Source organism: Cryptococcus neoformans, chromosome 2 (genome assembly GCF_000149245.1).
Source record: "Cryptococcus neoformans var. grubii H99 chromosome 2, complete sequence".
NCBI classification, from domain to species: domain Eukaryota; kingdom Fungi; phylum Basidiomycota; class Tremellomycetes; order Tremellales; family Cryptococcaceae; genus Cryptococcus; species Cryptococcus neoformans.
The window spans coordinates 1,541,020-1,559,941 of NC_026746.1; the positions used below are offsets into that span (position 1 = coordinate 1,541,020).

An 18,922-nucleotide genomic window follows, 5' to 3' on the forward strand; every position below is an offset into this window, starting at 1 on the left:
CTGAGAAAGCTGTGAGAGCTTTTAAGGGTAAAAGTTTTAGTCAATCCTTTCACATACTGGATTATCCTTGATGTCATTCTCCCAGGGAAGAAAGGGAATGTGAGGGATACATCATGTCGGTCTCAGGTCTCAAAACGGACGGTACCTTGACCTTCTCAAGTTCAAGGTGGGGTATAACTACTCCGAGCTGATCGCGAGCACATGTGAACGATAAGCAAAGGCAACAAAAGCAATTACCATTCGAACTTGCTCATATCGGTGACATGGCCTCGACTGAACAACATAGACAAAATCCCAAAGCGAAAATATTGCTCAAATAATGGTCATTGTGTAGGCTCTACTTGCATTGTCTTGGAAAAGAAAAGTTTAAGAAACTCTTCGAGTCGGCCTCAGTAGTTATTTCACCATATCTACTGATCACTTTTGTGCTAAATATCTATCAAAGGCAAGTAATATCGCTCGAAAAAGCCCGGGCATGCCAGAGCCATCGACTTTACGAGTGATCATCACTTGTTCACTCCCTGCAAGGTCTCCCACCTCAATATACCCTTCTTCTTCCCCCTCGCATACTCCATTTAGTTCCCGCTCGCCTGTTCAACCACATCCACCTCGACCGCCTCGTTGTTTGACACCTTATCCTCACCATATCGGCTTTCATTCCTCTTTCCCTTCTCCCACCCCTTGCCCTTTCCCTCCCTCGTCCTCCCTTTTCACTTCGCCTTCGCCCTTATCATCACCATCAGCATTTAAATCGGGGTATCCATACACCTCATCATCATTTCCGCTTTCACCTTCTCTTTCTCAGTCTATGTCTCCGCTGCTGAATCTGCCAAGTCCTTCCCCTGAGACTATTCAGCTTAATGAAAAGGATAATGGAACTGAGCGGGGAATGAAGACTGGTAGAGCCAGATATTCCACTGTACGCTCCTCCTTCTTCTTTATCTTCACTTTTTCCGGTCTACCTCTTCCTTCATTTCTGACCCTCATAAGTAAGTGTCAAACGCCAATACTAATCTCATTTCATTGTCTTCATCCTCCCTAGACTCCACTACTTCCACCTCAGTGTTCAGCGAACAACTATCCCCGTCATCTGCTTGTACCTCCCACACTTCGGATGTCCACTCTTCATTCCCCTTTGGGTATTATTATTCCTCGTTCTCTCTCGTCTATTATTCTCTCCCACGACCACCGTAACAATCAACAGAGCCACAGTCGAACCAAGAGCCAGAGTCCAAAACAAAAGGGTTATGCCTTCCCTCTACCGCTATCGCCAGCGCCATTCCACCCGAAAAGACGAGATACCCTCCCCGCATATGAACATAAACGCTCTTTTGCTGGAAACCAGGCGGGGGATGGGAATGATGAGAAGGAAAAAAAAAGGGGGGGGGGAATATCGGAACAAAAGGCCCAGAGGCCAAGACCCATCATCGTACCCTTCTGATGCACACCCAAAACGAGGGAGTGGAGTCATCCTTCTCCGAATTTGACGATTGGGATGGGAATGGGAGTGATAGCATCTCCGGTTTGTGTGAACCGCAACCACTCTGCACCTCATTCCTCTTAGCCGGCTCCCAGCCTGGGAAAACCGTCAAACGTCGGTTCTCAGCCAAACCAACCTCAGCGCCCAGAAACAATGAGAGGTAATGAGCTGATATACCCATCCCCCTCATCCCCCATTCCCTCTCCTATCCCTTTCCCCCCCATATATCATCCTCCGTGGATCATTCTCGAGCTATCGTAGGACACATCGCGACGACGAGTGCAAGTGTGAGGAATAATGCTTCATCTCCGTAAGGGTGGGTTATTCGAGCATGTCGCGAGTGTCTGATGGGGTGAAAGATAATTAATGGCAGGGTTATCGATGGGAGAAATGGTCGGTGGTAAGACAATTCTTAGGAGTTTCGTGGGGAGTGGAATGGGGGAAAGGTAGTATGGAATATGGATGAAATACGCAGCCATTGTAATCGTATCATGTACAGCCATGAATAGATCGTCGACACAGAGAGGGAACATAAAACCTAATGGAATCGACGATATGCGTGAGCTGCACAAATAACGTGAGAGAACGAAAGAGATCGGACGGACTCATCCTACTTCATTGTTTCACTGAGTGATAGAGTTCAAATAATGAGAAAGGTTTCCAGACAACTGCACGTGGCTGCTATACATAGTAATCACTTGTTCGTAATTCTCTTCCATCACTACAGCCCGTAAGGCCAAGACAAAGAAACCAATCTCCCCTTGTTGAATCTCCCTACGTACGTATGAACTCCGTTGCCTCATTCTTCATTGATATACAGTCGTTACGTAATATTATATTCCTCATTCGTCAGTCGCCACCCAACGACTCCAGAACAATGTGGAGAAGGATCTTGAATTGTATTTTAATTCATAGAAAAATGTCGTTAGCGGATGCCCTTCTGGCGGACCTTGATGGTCTCTCGGATGACGAAGCTCGATCCCCTTCTCCTGGTCCCGAGGCCTCCTCGTCAATGCCGCCTCCTGGTTTGCCTAACCAAGGAAAACGTCCAGCCAGCGCCATGGAAGTCGATGATGGCGAAGGAGGTGGGAATGAAGATGAGAGAGATGATATGAAGCTGGAAGATGGGACGAATGCTGTGGGATTCGTACCTGAAGGAGGTGTAAGACCTGCAGATGAGCTAGACAAGGAGGAAGTGGAAAAAACGGATATGAAGGGTGTCGAGGATGTGAAGAAAGTAGCCAAGTTGGCAGGAAGTCAGAAGCTTCAAGATGTTTTGGCGGTACGTGCGTTTACTTTGGTCGTCAGGGTTCTGGCTAAGTGGTAATGTAGGATATCACAAAATACACCGAGTCTCCCACCGACATGTCTTCGTCTGCCGGTCCCCTCGAGGAGAACCCAGAGTATCATCTTGTAGTCACTGCGAACAACATGTCCGTCGAGGTCGACAACGAGATTCTTATCGTGCACAAATTCATTCGTGACCACTATGCTCCTCGATTTCCGGAACTCGAACAGCTCATTGCCGAACCTTGGACATACATTGCGGCCGTCAATGCCATCGGTCAATCTGAAGACCTTACAAAGGTCACATTCCCCAACACGCTACCTGCGGCTACTGTGCTCTCTATCACTCTTACTGCTACGACTTCCCGTGGTCGGCCGCTCACGCCTGCCGAGTGGGAAACAGTTCAGCGCGCCATCGCTGTCGCCCAAAATCTCCGTTCGGCGCGAGAACAAATCTTTTCCTACGTCGAGTCCCGTATGGCTGCCGTAGCGCCTAATTTGTCTGCTATTGTGGGCACCGGTATCGCTGCCAAACTTCTTGGTTTAGCAGGTGGTCTCCATGCGTTTAGTCGACAGCCCAGTTGTAATGTGATGCTTTTTGGCGCAATGAAGAAGACTTTGGCCACCTCTCATCTTTCTGCTGCCTCACAACAACGACATACCGGATTTATCTTCCAAAGCCCTATAGTACAGAGTGCCCAGCCTGAAGATCGAAGAAGGGCTCAGCGAGCGGTGTCGGCCAAATGTGCTCTTGCGGCAAGGATCGATGCAGGAAAGGGGTCTAGGGACGGATCTTATGGAAGAAAGTGTTTGGCGGATTTGCAGAAGAGGATTGAAAAGATGGCGGAACCTCCTCCCAACAAGATGATAAAGGCATTGCCTATCCCTCAGGAGACTAACAGGAAGAAGCGTGGTGGTAAGAGGTCAGTTGTAATCTTTTTGTCGATGAGGAAAGTACCATAACTGACTCAAATGCTTAGAGCTCGAAAAGCCAAGGAAGCGTACGCCCAGACCGAGTTGAGAAAGTTACAGAACCGAATGGAATTTGGCAAAGCGGAAGAAGAGATTGGGGTGGACGACGAGACTGTTGGTTTGGGTATGATCGGTTCTGCCGGAAGGGTCCGAGGCGAGATGGCAGATGCGAGGAGTAAAGGTACATATCCCTCTGCTCTACTTTCTTTAAATATTATGCTGACCATTTCTGTCTTCAATAGCTAAACTTTCTCGAGCCAACAAACTCCGAACTCAACTTCTTGGCCGCTCAGTCACATCCAACGACGCTGCCAGCGGTATGGCCACCTCCTTATCATTCACGCCTGTCCAAGGTCTTGAAATAGTTACACCCTCCCTCTCCGCGGCCCAGAGAGTACAGGCTGCGAACGACAGATGGTTCGCCGGGGGAACGTTTACGCATGTAAAAAAGGGGGGAAGCAGTATTCCGGGACACGGACAGAAATAGGGGTTTAAGCGTGGTCTAGGATAGAGAATTGTATTTTAGATATGCATCATTCTTGTAAGTCTCAGGATCAGTATACGCTGGTATCTTTGTAAATAACTGGAGTTAATTGAGATTTGGGACAGTCACGAATGGTGTCAATGACCGCTTCTGAGACTGACTTCGGCAAATTGGCCACTATACATACAAACGAGCAATTTTCTCTGGGAAGGTTAATCAGGCTCCAAAAAATGCTCCTTGATCCGCACGTCACTTCATTTATCGCCCACTGGACAGCACCTTTACCATCTCCGCATTCTCCTTCTCCAGCTTACCAACCTTGTCAACCAATCCTCCCATCTTATCCAATAACCATTTCCCTCTATCTCTAATCGCACTGTTCCCACCCAAACCCAGCCATCCGCCCGAAACTCCAAGAGCGTCGGACCCACCCTCCGTTGTGATGTTTTTGAGATTCATCAGTTCTTGTTCGTATGCTTTGATATCGGACTCGGATTTGGCGATGATGGCGTTGTTGTACTCGATTTGACATGATGATTTGAAAACGGGATCTACAAAAAAGGAGGTTTGTCATCAGCTCATCCTCCCGGCAGCCAGTTTGTGATGCTTTGCGCGATCCAAGCGCGCGGTGTAACGTACCATTGACGAGTGCTTGGAAGACGTATCTAAACACTGGTTTGCCAGGCTTGACCATTGATGCACGTCCATCGATATACGACACAGACACCAGCTCATGCTCCTCAAGCGCCTTCAAACTCTGTTCAGCGCCCTTGAATGGGAATTCTTGAAGCATCTTGTTATACGGTATCTATTGAACGCAATTGTGCATCAGCTTACCGGCAACTTTTTGGATGTTGCAAAGACGATTAACTTACCTCTCCTTTGTTAGCGAGATCAGAGACAACTTTCCAAGCCTGCGCTCTGGTCCACTGCAACGCCTTTGCATCCTCACTATCATCTCCAAACGCCGCTTTTCTGAGCTCTACCACGTTCCTCAGAATGATGTCATCTACCGCATCCTTGATCTTCGATCCAGTTCGAACCTTGTACACCAAATTTTCGAGGTCGACCATACGACCTCCTAACTTGGCTATCTGTGCGCTATCTTCTGGAGAAAGAGTATAAGCCTTCGGATCCGAGCCCGGTTTTTGAGACGCAATGCCGTCATCCGCAGTGCTAGTGGAGTTAGAGGTGGTGGTGGTCGTGGTTGCAGCTGTGTGCGGTCGAAGTTTGTCCCTTACATATGCCAAAGCATTCACTTCATCCGCATCCGCCAATCCTACTGTATTAAGCGGCTTGGCCGGTAATGCCCTTGTCAGCGCCTTGGTCGCCGTTGGACCCTCGGTGACAACTATCACATGTGCTACTTTGTTCTCCACCAGACTCGCGCCCCATTCCGCAAGGACATTCCATAGATCACCTTTTGCAGTCTTTTGTGCAAAGTTTTTGAGGACAACGATGGGGAGCGACTTGATTGTTTCGCTTTCGACATCAAGTTCTGTGGATGCCATCGTTTGTAACTCGAGTTTTTCAGATTCGACCTTGTCTGTTGACGCAGTCAGGGAAGTAAGGACGGTATCGCCCTGGATTGGAGCTACATTCCCGCCCATAGGGACGCCCAATGGGACGCAATCCCAATCTTGTTCCTCAAACGGCTCGTCTCCGACCCCCAATTCACTCAAGCCATTACCGGCTACACAATCCAGTCTTCCATCGTGCCAACCTCTTGCGATCATCTGTCTCTTTCTTTGCCTGATCTTATCAGTCTCAACTTGGTCTTTTTGAGCCTGCAGTGCTTCCTGATGGGACTTTTGGGCATGGGTGGAGACGTCTTTGAGGGCGCCACCGACGATTTCGAGCATTTGACGGAGTTGTTGGTCGACAGGCGTGGAGAACCCTGCTTTTTGGCCAATAAGGCCTACAGCGGCGAGGTCGATGAGTCCGGAGAGGGATGACATGAATGAGAAGACCGGGTAGTAGCCTTTCACTTATGTCAGCTGAAAAGTCCTCCCATGAAAGGGCCCAAAAGCTCACCTGTCTGGTCTGCTAAGGCACTGACCAAACCAGCATCGTTCTTTGCTTTCGCAATCTCTTCACAATCAATGACCATCGCCGGCCTAAACACCTTCCTGTCAGCTAAAAAAGATCCTTTCCCCAGCCAAATCACAAGGCCGACGACTCACTTATCTTGCTGCTTCAAAACTCTTGTCACAAGGCTTGACTTTCCGCTACCAGGTGGACCGGTTATGGTTATGAACGTTGAGGGATACTCTGCCAACCACTGTTCCACACCCTTCTCCGCTTCAATCCTGTCCGCCCATGCATTCTTGCCGATAGCTTCCTCTGAATCCTCTGTCTCTATAGCTGAAGAGTTGAGGAAGCCGAATGAAGTTGGGAGTACAAACTTCTGGCGAAGCGCTGTTTATGATGTGATTAATTTAAATAGAATAGCCTACGGGGGGGAAAGGAAAGGAACTTACTTTTGATAAGAGAATATTCATTGATGTCCCATACACCCTCAAGCTTGGATCGCACAAAGAATGCTCGGATAGGGTCAAAGAACTATGACTGTGCTTCAGCTGTTTTCTTCTCCAACATTTGCCGACTTTATCACCCACAGTGTAACTCAAGGTACCAATCAAGAACGCAACCACTGGAAGAACAAGTCTGGGATGAGAGCTTATCCAGTCTCTCAGGGCGTGAGCCTTCAAAGGCCTTTCGTAGAATAACCTAAGTCTGCTCAATGGGATAGGTTTATCAGTGGCCGAGGAAAGAACGCGGATGGTGAAATCTGCTGTATTTGTTGGCGTTGAATATCCATGAAGCTATGAAGGTGTCATATTTAGACCTAATTCATCCTACCCTGGAAAGGATTTAGGACTTACGGCATTGATTGCTATAGCTGCAGGAGAGAGGCGCGAGAATGATACGGATGCGAAACGCAGCGAGCCCGCTGGTACAGGAGTAGGGGGCTGGATATCTGCCAGACGACCGTATGGCTTCATGAAAGTTAAGGGATGGATCATTCAATGGTAAATAGCGCTTACTCTGAAGAGGGTATAGAGCATTTCCTGCGAGACGTCGGGCCCGTCGAACTCGACTCTCAATCTGTTTGATGGGAAACGATTCATATCCTATGGACATGTTAGCTTTCTCTTTTCTCCGGTCTTCAAAAGCCTCAGCTTACCTCTGTCCACTGCTTACCTTTTACAACCCACACCCTTCCGCCCCCAGCAGCACCTTGCAGTCCCTTCACCGCCCCTGCGCTTCCCTTCACTAAACCCCCTTCATCTCCATCCACCGCTGCATCTTCACCATCCTCCGCTCTTGATGAGTATAGTGTATGACCAGGTACTTTCCTGTCGTCATGCCATTTCTTTTGTGCCCACCAATTGCCTAGCCAACTAGGCCATCCTCCATGTTTCTGGGCAGATTCTTCTAGAGGAGATATGAATAGCCGACCAGGCTGGTTTTGTGTGTAGGACGAAGGCGTCGACTCCACACCGATCCTGGCAGCTTTTTCCTCGTCTACCTTCTCTTCTTCCTTCGAAGGCTGCTCTTCTGTTGGAGTGGTATATGAAAAGTGTAAGAATACACCTCCATCTTTCCTGCTGACTTCCCAGTTCTCTACTTGGAACCCATGGACTTTAACGTCGTTTGCAATGACATGAAGGTGGTCGAGAAGCGCTTCTTCTCTAATAAGAGAAGCAATACTGGGTCTGAAATCCCATCTTCCCAGCTGGATAGGGAAGACGTTGGAAATGTAGAATGATGCCGTGCTTCGAGGAGCTGATGACGGAGTAGAGAGCAAAGCGGAAGACGAATCGCTGTGAATCGAACGGGAAATACGGTGGTTGCGGAATCGGAAGAGAGGTAAGATGCGGTTGGGGTACCGAAGAGGAAGAGATATTGACCGTCTCATATGGTTGTTGTTTAGCGTGTAAAGGTAATGAGCAGTTAGACCATGAAAAAGTTAGGAGTACACTTGGAGGACATCAGGATGAGATAAAGGTGAATATGTAACGACTTCTCGCCCTGCCGAACAAGTCGGTGACGTCATGTCCTGACGCGTAAACAAAAACAGTGATGGTGGATGTCGTCGTTTCGCGACTGATCAGATGGATGAAACATGTTACCATACATAGACAAGCATGCATGATTCCAATATCTGATAGCATAGTAGACCACACTGAATCGCTGTACTGTTAGCGAAGGCTGACATTGTTAGATTGCGGGATATGGCGGCAATACAGATAGAAACGCGAGCCAACATTCTTGTCTGCTCTCAAAATTTAAGTCAGCAAGGCAGTTCATAGTCATCAAGAACAGCTGGGAGCACTTTGGCCGGTAAATTGGGCCCTTCTACCATAGAGGAAATATAATAACAGAAGTCTCCAATATTAAAGCACTCGACAAGACAATTGCGCGCATGTTTTGTCATGACGGCCGTTATCGATCGCCACATGAATGAGGCGCTACGGAAGAAGAAGGTTGAACGACCAACTACTACAATACACCACCTATTGAAACTAGCAATGCGGCGGCTATTATTAGCACAGTCCGTGACCTTCTTGTATGAAATCTATAATCTTTCAATTACAACTCAGCGACCTAATAGTTTACATCTTACTCATTCATACCTATGCCACAATGTTTCGTAACTCTTCTTCACTGACAACCACTCCTCCCCCAAGCTCATCCGAAAGCTCCTCCTCGCAGCACAGCCCTTGAGTTCTAAAAGTGCCTCAACATTATTTCCAAAATCTGCCTTTTTAACGGCCAAACATGCTCAGAGCAGCTGATAGCTAGTCTCTGGTGCTACAACAAAGGATCAGAGGGCTGCAAAAGTTAATGAGAAGGGAGATTTTAGCTGGTAGACATGTTCGTTTTTAATTGTTTTTATATTGCGTCGTATAATCCCCTCCTTTCAAATGACTAATTACGAAAAAAGATTAAGCAAGAAAATAAAAATAAATAGGAAACTTAAATGAATGACATAAAATAATACTAAAAAAAATGTTATGATATGATCTAGCTAACATACATATTTACTTTTGCATGAAATGTTTTTATTCTTGCATGACTTCTGGATTTTACAAGATCTATTCTAACAGTTTCGGGTTTTGGGATGCCCCTTTTCAATCTTGAGGTTTGGCATTCTGGTGCATCTTGACTACCTTTCCGTCGTGATTATCTACAAAAAAAAAACGGAACCACCCCAGAGGAAGGATGGCACGATCTACACTCTCCACTAATCTAATCGCTCTGCTGCTTACTCCCTTACTCTTGCATCGTCACGTCCTCCGCCGGGGGCTGTCCCTCTTGCTGCCCCGCCCCAGGCTCATTCTGGCCCTCAGCTGAAGCCTCTGCTTGAGCTTCGCCTTCAGCCTCTGGCCCCTCCTCTGGCTCCCCCCTACTCCTCCTCCATCCTCTCAAAATCCCTTCTACGCCTTCATTCTCCCACGCCCTAAATCCACCTCTCTGCGCCGCTGCTGATTTGCTCACATCCTCCACTCCTTGTCCCTCGGCAGGGCCGATAATGGCTATAGAAGTGTTCAAAGAGGAGAGATGTTTGTCCTGTTGGAGGGTATCGTGCAAAGCCGAAAGACCATGGTTAATCAACTCTTCAAGTGAGGCGGCGGGGAAGAGATGACAGTTTTTTTCAAGGTATGTCTTTGCCGATTGGGAGCGGGCACCGATGGAGTGGGCATAGTATTCAAAAGCCGTGCCGGCTGGGGAGAATTCAAAGAGGTGAGGGCCGGTTTCCTATTGTGACATGAGATGTGTGTGTTAGCTCGAGATCCGAAGAGGAATAAATAGCAAGAACCAGAGAGAGAGAGAGAGGAAGGGTTCAACGTACGTCCTTTCCGATAACGAGGAATCCAACGCCGTACGGTCTTCGACCATACTCCTGAGTGTTTGTTTGAGCGCGGTCTGCGATACTTTGGACGAGACGGGCGACAGGCGTGGCGCGACCATACGTCATCCTAGATTGCATAGCCTTTTGGCGCATATAGTTGCTATAACATTACAGGCAGTCAGCCACCTTGATAGTTTCGGAGAGAACATGTAGACTTCTACGAAGAAGAGATGGTAAGGACATACCTCAAGACACGAGCATCGCTTGTCAGACCGGCAATGGCGACACCGATGTGATCGTCAATCCTGATGAGCTTCTTCTGATATGTCGCAAGCTCGCCGGTCGATCGCTACGACATAGACCCCTGTCAGTGTCCCTTCCCTCGTAGCTGTCATGACCCCACGAGAGAGCAACACACCTTGAGAGTAAGCAAGACGGCGTGGGTGTTGGATCTGAGGCCGATAGCTGCTGAACCCTGTTTAACGGCTTCCAGAGCGTACTCGACTTGGAAAAGCTTTCCTTGGGGGGAGAAGGTGGTATTGTCCGAGTCGTACGAGTTTCTGAACATGGTGGGCGGAGCAAAAGTGACGAGTGCAGAATTAAGAAGCAGAGGAAAGCGAAGATGACACCTAAGCGGAGACCGCGCGTCGATGTGAGATCGTGATATTACGTAAACCAACAAGTGGAGGTCCTGAAGATTTCTGAAGATGGGCGGTTATTTTCTGACTTCTCGACTTGTCTCTATACAAACACATCCCACAATGAGGCCCTTAACAGAAGAAGAGACAAAGGCTGTGTTTGAAAAGCTCGCAAACTACATCGGCAAAAATCTCGTCCACCTCATCGACAGGGATGAGGACGACGAGTACTGCTTCCGTCTCCACAAAGACAGGTATGTTCATTTCAATTGAACTCCTATTATCTGGACTGGACTGACTCGAGAATGGCTGTAGGGTGTACTACCTCCCCCTTCCCATGCTCCACTTGGCCACTTCCGTTGCTCGACCTAACCTCGTTTCTCTCGGTACATGTTTCGGTAAATTTTCAAAGACTGGCAAATTCAAGCTCGGCATAACGTGTTTGGATTATCTCGCCAAGTACGCAAAGTACAAGGTGTGTCTCCATTTCCCTTTTACTTATCATATCTATCCCGATCCTTCTCTTCTCATCACTTATCCCTCGTTCAATCCACCTTCTCTCTCGATAGGGTTGGGTTTCGGGTTGATGGGGCCAGGATTTGCTGTGAAAGTATTGAGTATTACGGAATTTGAACTGACCAAAAAACCTGTGTCACTTTGGGTTAACCTTTTAGGTCTGGATCAAGCCTTCCGGAGAACTCCCTTTCCTCTACGGCAACCACGTTGCCAAAGCACATTTGGGAAGGATAACGGAAGATACACCCGAACACCAGGGTGTGGTGGTGTACAACATGTCGGATGTGCCTTTAGTGCGTTCCTTTTCCATTTCATCTCATATTCCCCTCCCCATTTTCGTCTGCCCTCCTTCGTTGTCTGATTTTGGCTTGACCTGTGCTAACCACATTTACCGATCATTCGAAAACAGGGATTCGGAGTAACAGCCCGCTCAACACTCGATACACGTAAACTCGATCCGACAGGTATCATTGTCTTTCACCAAGCGGATGTTGGAGAGTTCTTGCGTGATGAGGATACCATGTTTTAAACCCGCCAACTAGGTTGGTGTTGACGATGAAAGGAGTGTGGGGATGGGGGAATAGAGGAATAGGCGAAGCTCTGAAAAAAAGAAAAGAGAAGGTGAAATGAGCCGAGAGATGAGAGAAGAGAGATAAAGGTCTCGGATAGAAAGGATGTGTTTGTGGGAGACGATTAGCCCAACATCAGTTATCAAATCAAGATGATACGTGGGGCTCAAAGCTATAAGGTTGAGAAATTAGATTTGAGTGAGGGACGTTGTGGGGGTCTGATGGTTCGGAAAAAGACTGTTTGACTTTGGGCATCATCTCCATTTTTTTTTTTTTTTGTGTACCGAGTGTTGATGTATTCTACTTCTAAAAATCCACAATAAAGTGCACATCCACCCACCCGTCCATATCCAGCAGACATTAAAGGGAAACCGAAATAATCGGAGCTAGGAAATCGTAATACATGAATATTCCCAATAAAAAAAGAGATGTGAGAATATCTAGGATGAATGGGTGACTAATGCGATAGATAATGCGATAACATGAAATGCTGGGTATAAACTCGAATGCCTCTACCACCACCATCACCAACCACTATTCAAACGACGACCAACGTAACGGTAAACATCCTCCATTCCTCCCCGTTCTTTTTCCCGTCTACAATTTATTCTTCCTGGTCGGCGGATCAGTAAACGAACATAGGACGATAGAATTTTGGAGTTGGAACTTACTTTGGTCACAGAGGAATGAGTATGCAGTAAGCCTTCCCCATGCCGCTTTCGTTCGTCCGTTCCATCTCTTTCGCGTTTCGCGTCCTGCATTCCTTCCACTTGATTGATTGACCGAAGAAGCGATTTTTTTGAAATAATCGTACAACAATTGAGTTCTTACAAAAAAACTTCTCCTTCCATCTACTGTGAGAATTATATCAGTACCAACTCCCATGACAAATGATCCACAACCATCAGAGAAGCTTACGTACATTAATAAGAAATCATAAAACCCAAACACCAAGATTTGTCCCACTTTGTTCTAACCCTTCTTGAATCTTACTCTTTAATCCCTGTACACCTCTCCCTTCGTCTCCTTCATTATCGCACTGGCTCTCTTCTTTCTATGGAACATGATCAAATCCGTCAACCGGCTGTATTTCCTCCTCAATGAGAGCGCAAATGAGCCGGGGGTCATCTCAAGGATACGATGCGTTCGGAAATGACGGACTGGAATGTTCCCAAAGATGGGCAGAACAATGCCATAAACACCTTTTTGCACTGGTTGATTCAGGTATTGGTTTTCTAAAGAGGGAGATTTAAACTCAGACTCGGAATCAAGATCGAATTCGGATGAAGAAAAAGAAGATGAAGACCCGCTTTGCTCGCGCCGATGCCGGGATTCGTCGGTGGGGCATGGGCAGAGTGTACGATAAGTGTACATGGGTCGGGAAGGATCTTCTTCCGACGCAATTTTGGCTTCTGCTTCTGCTTGTTCTTCCCGTGAGAGGGGGATCCAGACTCGTCTTGTTTTCATCTCTTCCAACTGTTGCAACGCGTGGTCAATAACGGAGATTGTGATGATGGATGGTTTCCAAAGCGCGTCACTTGGTCTCCAGCGGTTCAAGAGGGTTTCCGCTTGAGAAGTGGTCTCGGCTTTTTCCATCGCTGAACGTTCAGCAGAAGAAAGATGGGAGGATTCTTTGGGAGGAGGAAAGGGAGAGGAGAGGTTGTATTTGTGCCGTCTATTGGGGGGACCAAACACAGGTTGGACCTGCAGACCTAACAGCTCTTTTTCCAACTCGCCCTGTTCTTCCTCCTCCGCATACTCATCCTTCTTGCCCTCAAATTCATCGACCACCAAATCCCACTCCTCATCCTCTTCTCTACTCTTATCCATCTCTTCCATTGGTTCTCTCTTTTCCCTCATTGCTTCTCTACGCCTGAAACGATACCTCGCATACCGCCTCATGAGCACCATCTCCGCCACCCTGAATCCGCCCTCCACATCTCCGACCCTGATCAAGGCGACAGTAAGATGATTATAATTCTCCGCATCAAAGCCGAATCCAGCAGTGTCAACCGCATTCCACAACTTCCTCACCTCCTTGTACCGCCCAGCTGAGGACAGACTGTCAAGAGCAATAGAGAGAGGGATACACAGGATCGAATCGTTGGTGCGCACAGGCAAGTCTTGGCCGAGACCTCTGGTTACCCATGACGGCTTGAAGGTGACATTCTCTACCGCATAGTTGTATATCTTCTCCCAAACTTCCAGCACCTTATCTACATCTCCTGCTCGACGATGAACGTCCATCAACTGCGTCCACATCTGCACCCTCTGTCTTGGTCCGCTTTGTCCATCAGAATCGGCCAAATCAAAGTAACTTTGCGCCTCTTCCCATTTTTGCAGCTCTCCATGCGCACGGACCAAGGGTGAGAAAATGTTTTGGTTGATGAGTGCTCTGTCCGCACCAATATCCGCAATTTGTCCTTTGGCGACTTCGGTGTGTACGGACATGGCGAAAGCGTGGGCCTGCTCCAATGCTCGCTCACCTCTTGCATCGGTGAATGACTGAATAATCATACCATACGTGACACTCGAAGGCAAGATACCTCGCTTAATCATCTCGTTGTACACCGCTTTCGAGCTCGCAGCGTCGTCAGTCCGGATATACCCATGTAAAAGAATTGAGAAATGGTAAACATTTGGAAAAGGGCCGTGAGATTGTCGAGAGAGACTGTCCATCTCTTCGTAAAGATCCCTAGCGAGATCCATATCCCCGCTATCACATGCAGACATGAGGACCAACGCCCAGCCATTGCTCGTTGGTTTCTTGATCTGCCTAAACAATTTTATCACGCTTTCCGTAGGTGCAGGTAACCAAACAAGAGCTTGGATAATTGTCGATAATACGGGATCTGCCATTCTCATTTGTGGATCAAGGGATGCCCAACGCTTGGCGGCCTGTCCCCAGTTTCCAGCTTGAACTTCTGCGTTAATCATGGCGGCATGAGCGATGGGATCAGGCTTGATACCAGCATCGATCATGGCGCGATATACATTCTCCGCATTCACTGGGTCCCGACGTTTGGCAAAAAGGGTAATGAGAGTCGTATAAGTGTACAAGTCAGGCACTAGGCCAGATTCAACGAGGAGATCGAATGTGCTGACGGCAGAGTTGACATTGACTTGGCCGGCATAGAGTTTCAGCAAGGCGTTGTAAGCGTACATTGACGGCCCGCGCAATGCGGTCATACGATCGAGCAGGGACTTCGCTTCCTCAGCTTCGTTGGCTGCGATATGAGTCATAAAAAGGATTTCGAGCGCATGGGGGTTGTTGGCCCAGTGTTCGCCCACACGTTCTTTAAGGACACCAATAGTCTCCTCCACTTTACCCCTTTGTGAATAAATCTTGGCCAGTTCGATACGATCACGCCACGATGCCTCCCACTCTGTCGAAAGGACATGCCAAGCAGCCGCCTCTTCTTCCATCCAGCCTACCCGGCCCGCGAATGATAATATTCGTCGCTGGGCTGTACGGCTAAGGGGGCTGTGAACAGTCTTCATACGTTGAAGAGTTCTCTTGGCGTTCTCATGTCTGGTGACAGCCAGCTGCTCGCATAAAAAAATGGCAGCATCAGCTGGAACTGTGATGCCTCTATCCGAAAGGACCTGATGAAGATCCAACGCATCTTGTAGTCGGCTTCGATCTTGTGAAAGACCGATAAACATCAAAGTCCCTAACCACCTCGTCCTTGCTGTCGGATGTTGACTATGCTCTTCGCTCCACCACTGGATCGGGTTATTCACTCGAGCAAGCGCCCTGAAAAAGATTTTGGCCACATCCTCGTAGAACCGATGCATTGACTTGGTGCTCTGGATGAGCTGGTGGCGAAAACTGGTGGGGCAGATACGAAGGAAGTCGACAAGATCGTGATTGCGGTCGGCGGTGAGAACAGCTTCTTCGTACAGTTTAAGATAGCAATAGTCGTACTTGGGATAAGCGTCTACTTGCCCATTGTGAGTGGTGATCCGAGTGATGATCCTCGTCAGACCGGTGACCATTTCTTTCCTTGCCATATCCCATTCCTCGACTTGTACATAGGCCAGTGATGCGATGGCGTGACCTAGAGAATGGGTGGTTAAAGTGGAAGTTAGGCTTCTTCCTTTCTGCAAGATCTCCTCGATCTCGTCACTGGAGCCTCCAAGCTGCACTACCGCAAAAGCCCTAACAGCCGCGGCCACCATGGGCATCGCCTTCTGGTTGCTATCACCAATGGTATCTAAATCCAACAGCTGCCCCAAGCCACTCGCCAGCCATGCCCATTCATTTCCATTGGCTGTTTGACGGAACAACTCAAAAATCCAGGCAAGGTTGGATATTGAGCCGAGCCTCTTGAACGCCAAAGGCTCCTGCACGAACATGTTGAATTCACTTATGAAATCTGGGGCAGATTTGAATTCTTGATGGAGAAGCTTTTGATATAATTCGGCAGGAACACAGAATTCGGGAGACGGAGGGAAGACTGGATTGATGAATTGGTTGTGCACCGATAGAATTTGAGAGTGTTTGTATCTCTGACGTTCTTGTTGACCGACTGTATGGGCCTCTTTGGATGCAACTGGGGTAGAGAGGGAGTTATAAGAATGGGCGTCGTCGACATGTTGGGCAGCGTTACTCGAATATGACCGTATTGACTGCGAATGCGCCAAGGACTGTATCATCTACTCGTTATCAGTATCGAAGTTCTTCTCTGCAGCAAAAGACAACTCACCTGGGGTAGTTCTCTACTTTCTAATCGAGTCAAACTTCGTCCTCTGGCTGCACCCGGCCAGCGCTGAGGGTTGCACGTTGCGCATGAATGCACTGGTTGAGATTTGGCCACCAAAGTTTGTGGCACCTATATAGCGTCAGCACCCAGTCGCATACCAACGCAAACATCGCCACTAACTGTTGAAGATATTCTTGAAGGTGCGTCACTAATCCTGCGGACAGCAGTCGTTGTTCCACGCTTTTGGAGATATTCATTGTGGACAAGCGTCAAAACCTGAGCGACAGAGGTGCAGGGGATGGCGGTCCTAGGAAAAATACGAGTAGCTTGAGAAGGAAGCATGAATGGCGGAATTAGGATGGTAGCCAAGTACGGCTACTTTCTCTGGGAGAATGATTGGGGGACCTTCTCTGAATGAAAAGTTACGGGAAATGAGCCACGGTCGGTATTCAAAGAAATGGATTGGTGGACGAGAAATCTCGGAGTGTTGGAAAGCTTTTACGTAAGGTGAACCATACGGAGGGCACAAAAGTGATCCCGTTTGGACCTCTTTCCGTTATTATACGAACGAAAAAAGCAAATTCAAAGTTAAGTAACAAAGAGTCTTCTTCTTGCGAACGTCGTTCAGCTATTTCCTGAAACTTGCTGTTTGAGTCTTGAAGTATGCGATCCGACTGAAACAATTTCGCCATTGTAAACCAAGTTCTTAATGCACAAAATTTGTACACTCGGCGGCGTGTCTTTTAATTAATTTTGTCAGAAATTTGAATCTGCGTGTAATCAATGTCGGTGCAAGCCGTGACTCATCATGAGCGACGGCGATTGTTCGTTCGACGGACTGCCCTTCGTTTGTTGCTCGTTTGTTATCGCTGTCTTTGATTTGGGATCTTTAGCTGCATTTGTCACAAAACGCGGTTATCTGGCATTGCCACAGGGAATACCGAACAGCTGCAAATAGTGAATTCACCAGAAATCATTTGTCTGCAGTTGCACTTAGTGCACAGATTCAATCGTTGGGATCTCTGAGCTCGAGACTTTGAGAAGACAAGCTGCTTGGGGCGTTGCATTTTATCTACTCGAAGATACGCCTTTTATATGTTTCCCAACTCTATGAGCCGACTCATCTTTTCCACACTTCCCCTGTACCCTTTGCTCGGATCTCTCTCTCTACGCCTTCTGCACGGTCCTCCTGCACTTCCTCTCCCCTTGTTCTTCTCTCTCTCTCTCCTCGACACTCAAAACTCCTCCTGCATCTTCCTCTTATCTTCCTCCTTATCTTCCTCCTTATCTTCCTCCCACCCTTGTTCCTCAGTATCCTTACAGTCCTTGAGCCATTTCTTTTGGCTTTCACGGCCCAGTCAAAAGCAACCTGCGTAGATCGGGCCCACGAGCCGAGCAACAGACGTGTGCGGATGATCCGTTGGCTGATGCGACGAGTGTACCGGTATTGAAATGTGCTCCAGTATTGGATGACTCCCGATGGTGTGTCTAGTGGGCCTCTAATGTCTAAGTCTGGACGTTTGATGACTCTGGACACCTGTTTCTGAATCGACGGACATTTGGGCCGGCCTATTATAATTATTTAGTAAAGCGACAGGGCCGGCTGAAGGAGGTAGTAGATAGGATGACGAATGGGGATAGATCCGTCAATGGGGCCAAAGAGGGCAGAGAGGCGGCGACAGGAGAGGGCAGATAGGCGGCGACAGGAGAGGGCGTTTTGAACGAAGTAATTGCATCCGTCGTAGTGGATACTGATATAAATTGAGGTGAATCATTGTTGGAATCAGTATAACTGGCGTTGCATTGAAGGTCGTGGTGATTTTGCAGAATGATATCGACATGAGCTCTTAAAAGGGTGATGAGATTAAAAAGAGTGATAAGATGTCGTAAGAATGGGCCGTCGCCGCCGACGACGACGATGACGAGCGCGAGGAAATTGGAATGGAATAACACGTCACGTTAACGGCCAAACGGTGATAATAATAATAATAATTAACAATGGTCTTCTCATCCATGCCCCGACGCGCCGTGCTGGCGATGGCGATCTCTACAACATCCACCCAACCATACTCCGTACATCCCGTCTATCTCTCTTTCATCCTTCCTCCTACCTCGCTTGCTTGAGTAACCATGGTAAGTGACAATCCCAGCTAACAGCCGCCCCCTTGCCCTCGCTTACCATCCAAACACAGCCTATGTTACTCGACATTACCGTACGTCACATACGTCCAATTTACGATCCATCACCTTCCCCACACGTCCACTAACCCCCTTACCAACAGAGGAAACTACTGGCCCGATCAGACAGGGTCAAGTCAGTAGACTTCCATCCTACAGAACCCCATGTCATCTGCGGTTTATAGTAAGTCATACGCAGTCTCTGAACCTTAACCGGTACCATGCGCGTTGG

The 18,922-nt window shown here is 48.0% G+C and overlaps 6 protein-coding genes and 3 non-coding genes; 3 read left to right on the forward strand and 6 right to left on the reverse strand.

Annotated features, from left to right (window-relative positions):
- Positions 1–341: 341 nt before the first annotated feature.
- On the reverse strand, positions 342–2,197 carry CNAG_12201. XR_001045405.1 has 2 exons: positions 2,086–2,197; positions 342–2,018 (listed from the first exon to the last, which is right to left on the reverse strand). It is a non-coding gene; the product is annotated as a hypothetical RNA (non-coding RNA).
- Positions 2,198–2,371: 174 nt separating this feature from the next.
- Positions 2,372–8,359, forward strand: CNAG_04069 (U4/U6 small nuclear ribonucleoprotein PRP31). XM_012192267.1 has 6 exons: positions 2,372–2,762; positions 2,813–3,690; positions 3,748–3,920; positions 3,982–4,280; positions 4,349–7,367; positions 7,458–8,359. Exons 1-4 carry the CDS (start codon positions 2,400–2,402, stop codon positions 4,224–4,226), a joined length of 1,659 nt encoding a protein of 552 aa, XP_012047657.1. The 5' UTR covers positions 2,372–2,399; the 3' UTR covers positions 4,227–4,280; positions 4,349–7,367; positions 7,458–8,359.
- On the reverse strand, positions 4,251–8,208 carry CNAG_04070 (exonuclease). XM_012191929.1 has 10 exons: positions 7,411–8,208; positions 7,271–7,357; positions 7,109–7,222; positions 6,842–7,048; positions 6,704–6,785; positions 6,407–6,641; positions 6,258–6,340; positions 5,099–6,204; positions 4,863–5,031; positions 4,251–4,774 (listed from the first exon to the last, which is right to left on the reverse strand). Exons 1-10 carry the CDS (start codon positions 8,143–8,145, stop codon positions 4,482–4,484), a joined length of 3,111 nt encoding a protein of 1,036 aa, XP_012047319.1. The 5' UTR covers positions 8,146–8,208; the 3' UTR covers positions 4,251–4,481.
- A 211-nt stretch (positions 8,360–8,570) lies between the features above and the next one.
- Positions 8,571–9,093, reverse strand: CNAG_12202. XR_001045406.1 has 1 exon: positions 8,571–9,093. It is a non-coding gene; the product is annotated as a hypothetical RNA (non-coding RNA).
- Positions 9,094–9,294: 201 nt separating this feature from the next.
- On the reverse strand, positions 9,295–10,701 carry CNAG_04071 (20S proteasome subunit alpha 6). XM_012192268.1 has 4 exons: positions 10,502–10,701; positions 10,329–10,432; positions 10,084–10,243; positions 9,295–9,989 (listed from the first exon to the last, which is right to left on the reverse strand). Exons 1-4 carry the CDS (start codon positions 10,649–10,651, stop codon positions 9,504–9,506), a joined length of 900 nt encoding a protein of 299 aa, XP_012047658.1. The 5' UTR covers positions 10,652–10,701; the 3' UTR covers positions 9,295–9,503.
- Positions 10,702–10,829: 128 nt separating this feature from the next.
- Positions 10,830–12,123, forward strand: CNAG_04072 (60S ribosome subunit biogenesis protein nip7). The gene is made up of 4 exons (XM_012192269.1): positions 10,830–10,975; positions 11,037–11,196; positions 11,396–11,530; positions 11,647–12,123. The coding sequence occupies exons 1-4, from the start codon at positions 10,845–10,847 to the stop codon at positions 11,764–11,766; spliced, it is 546 nt and encodes a 181-aa protein (XP_012047659.1). The 5' UTR covers positions 10,830–10,844; the 3' UTR covers positions 11,767–12,123.
- A 63-nt stretch (positions 12,124–12,186) lies between these two features.
- CNAG_04073 (hypothetical protein) lies at positions 12,187–17,029 on the reverse strand. XM_012192270.1 has 5 exons: positions 16,693–17,029; positions 16,516–16,641; positions 12,729–16,465; positions 12,478–12,660; positions 12,187–12,419 (listed from the first exon to the last, which is right to left on the reverse strand). Exons 1-3 carry the CDS (start codon positions 16,852–16,854, stop codon positions 12,803–12,805), a joined length of 3,951 nt encoding a protein of 1,316 aa, XP_012047660.1. The 5' UTR covers positions 16,855–17,029; the 3' UTR covers positions 12,187–12,419; positions 12,478–12,660; positions 12,729–12,802.
- A 537-nt stretch (positions 17,030–17,566) lies between these two features.
- On the reverse strand, positions 17,567–18,354 carry CNAG_12203. The gene has a single exon (XR_001045407.1). It is a non-coding gene; the product is annotated as a hypothetical RNA (non-coding RNA).
- Positions 18,355–18,531: 177 nt separating this feature from the next.
- The window catches only part of CNAG_04074 (coatomer beta' subunit), a 3,577-nt gene continuing 3,186 nt past the window's right edge, over positions 18,532–18,922 (forward strand). Inside the window, exons 1-3 of the mRNA XM_012192271.1 lie at positions 18,532–18,645; positions 18,705–18,725; positions 18,795–18,874. Of these exons, the coding sequence (XP_012047661.1) occupies positions 18,643–18,645; positions 18,705–18,725; positions 18,795–18,874 (104 nt within the window). The 5' untranslated portion in view covers positions 18,532–18,642. The remainder of the gene's footprint in view (positions 18,646–18,704; positions 18,726–18,794; positions 18,875–18,922) is intronic.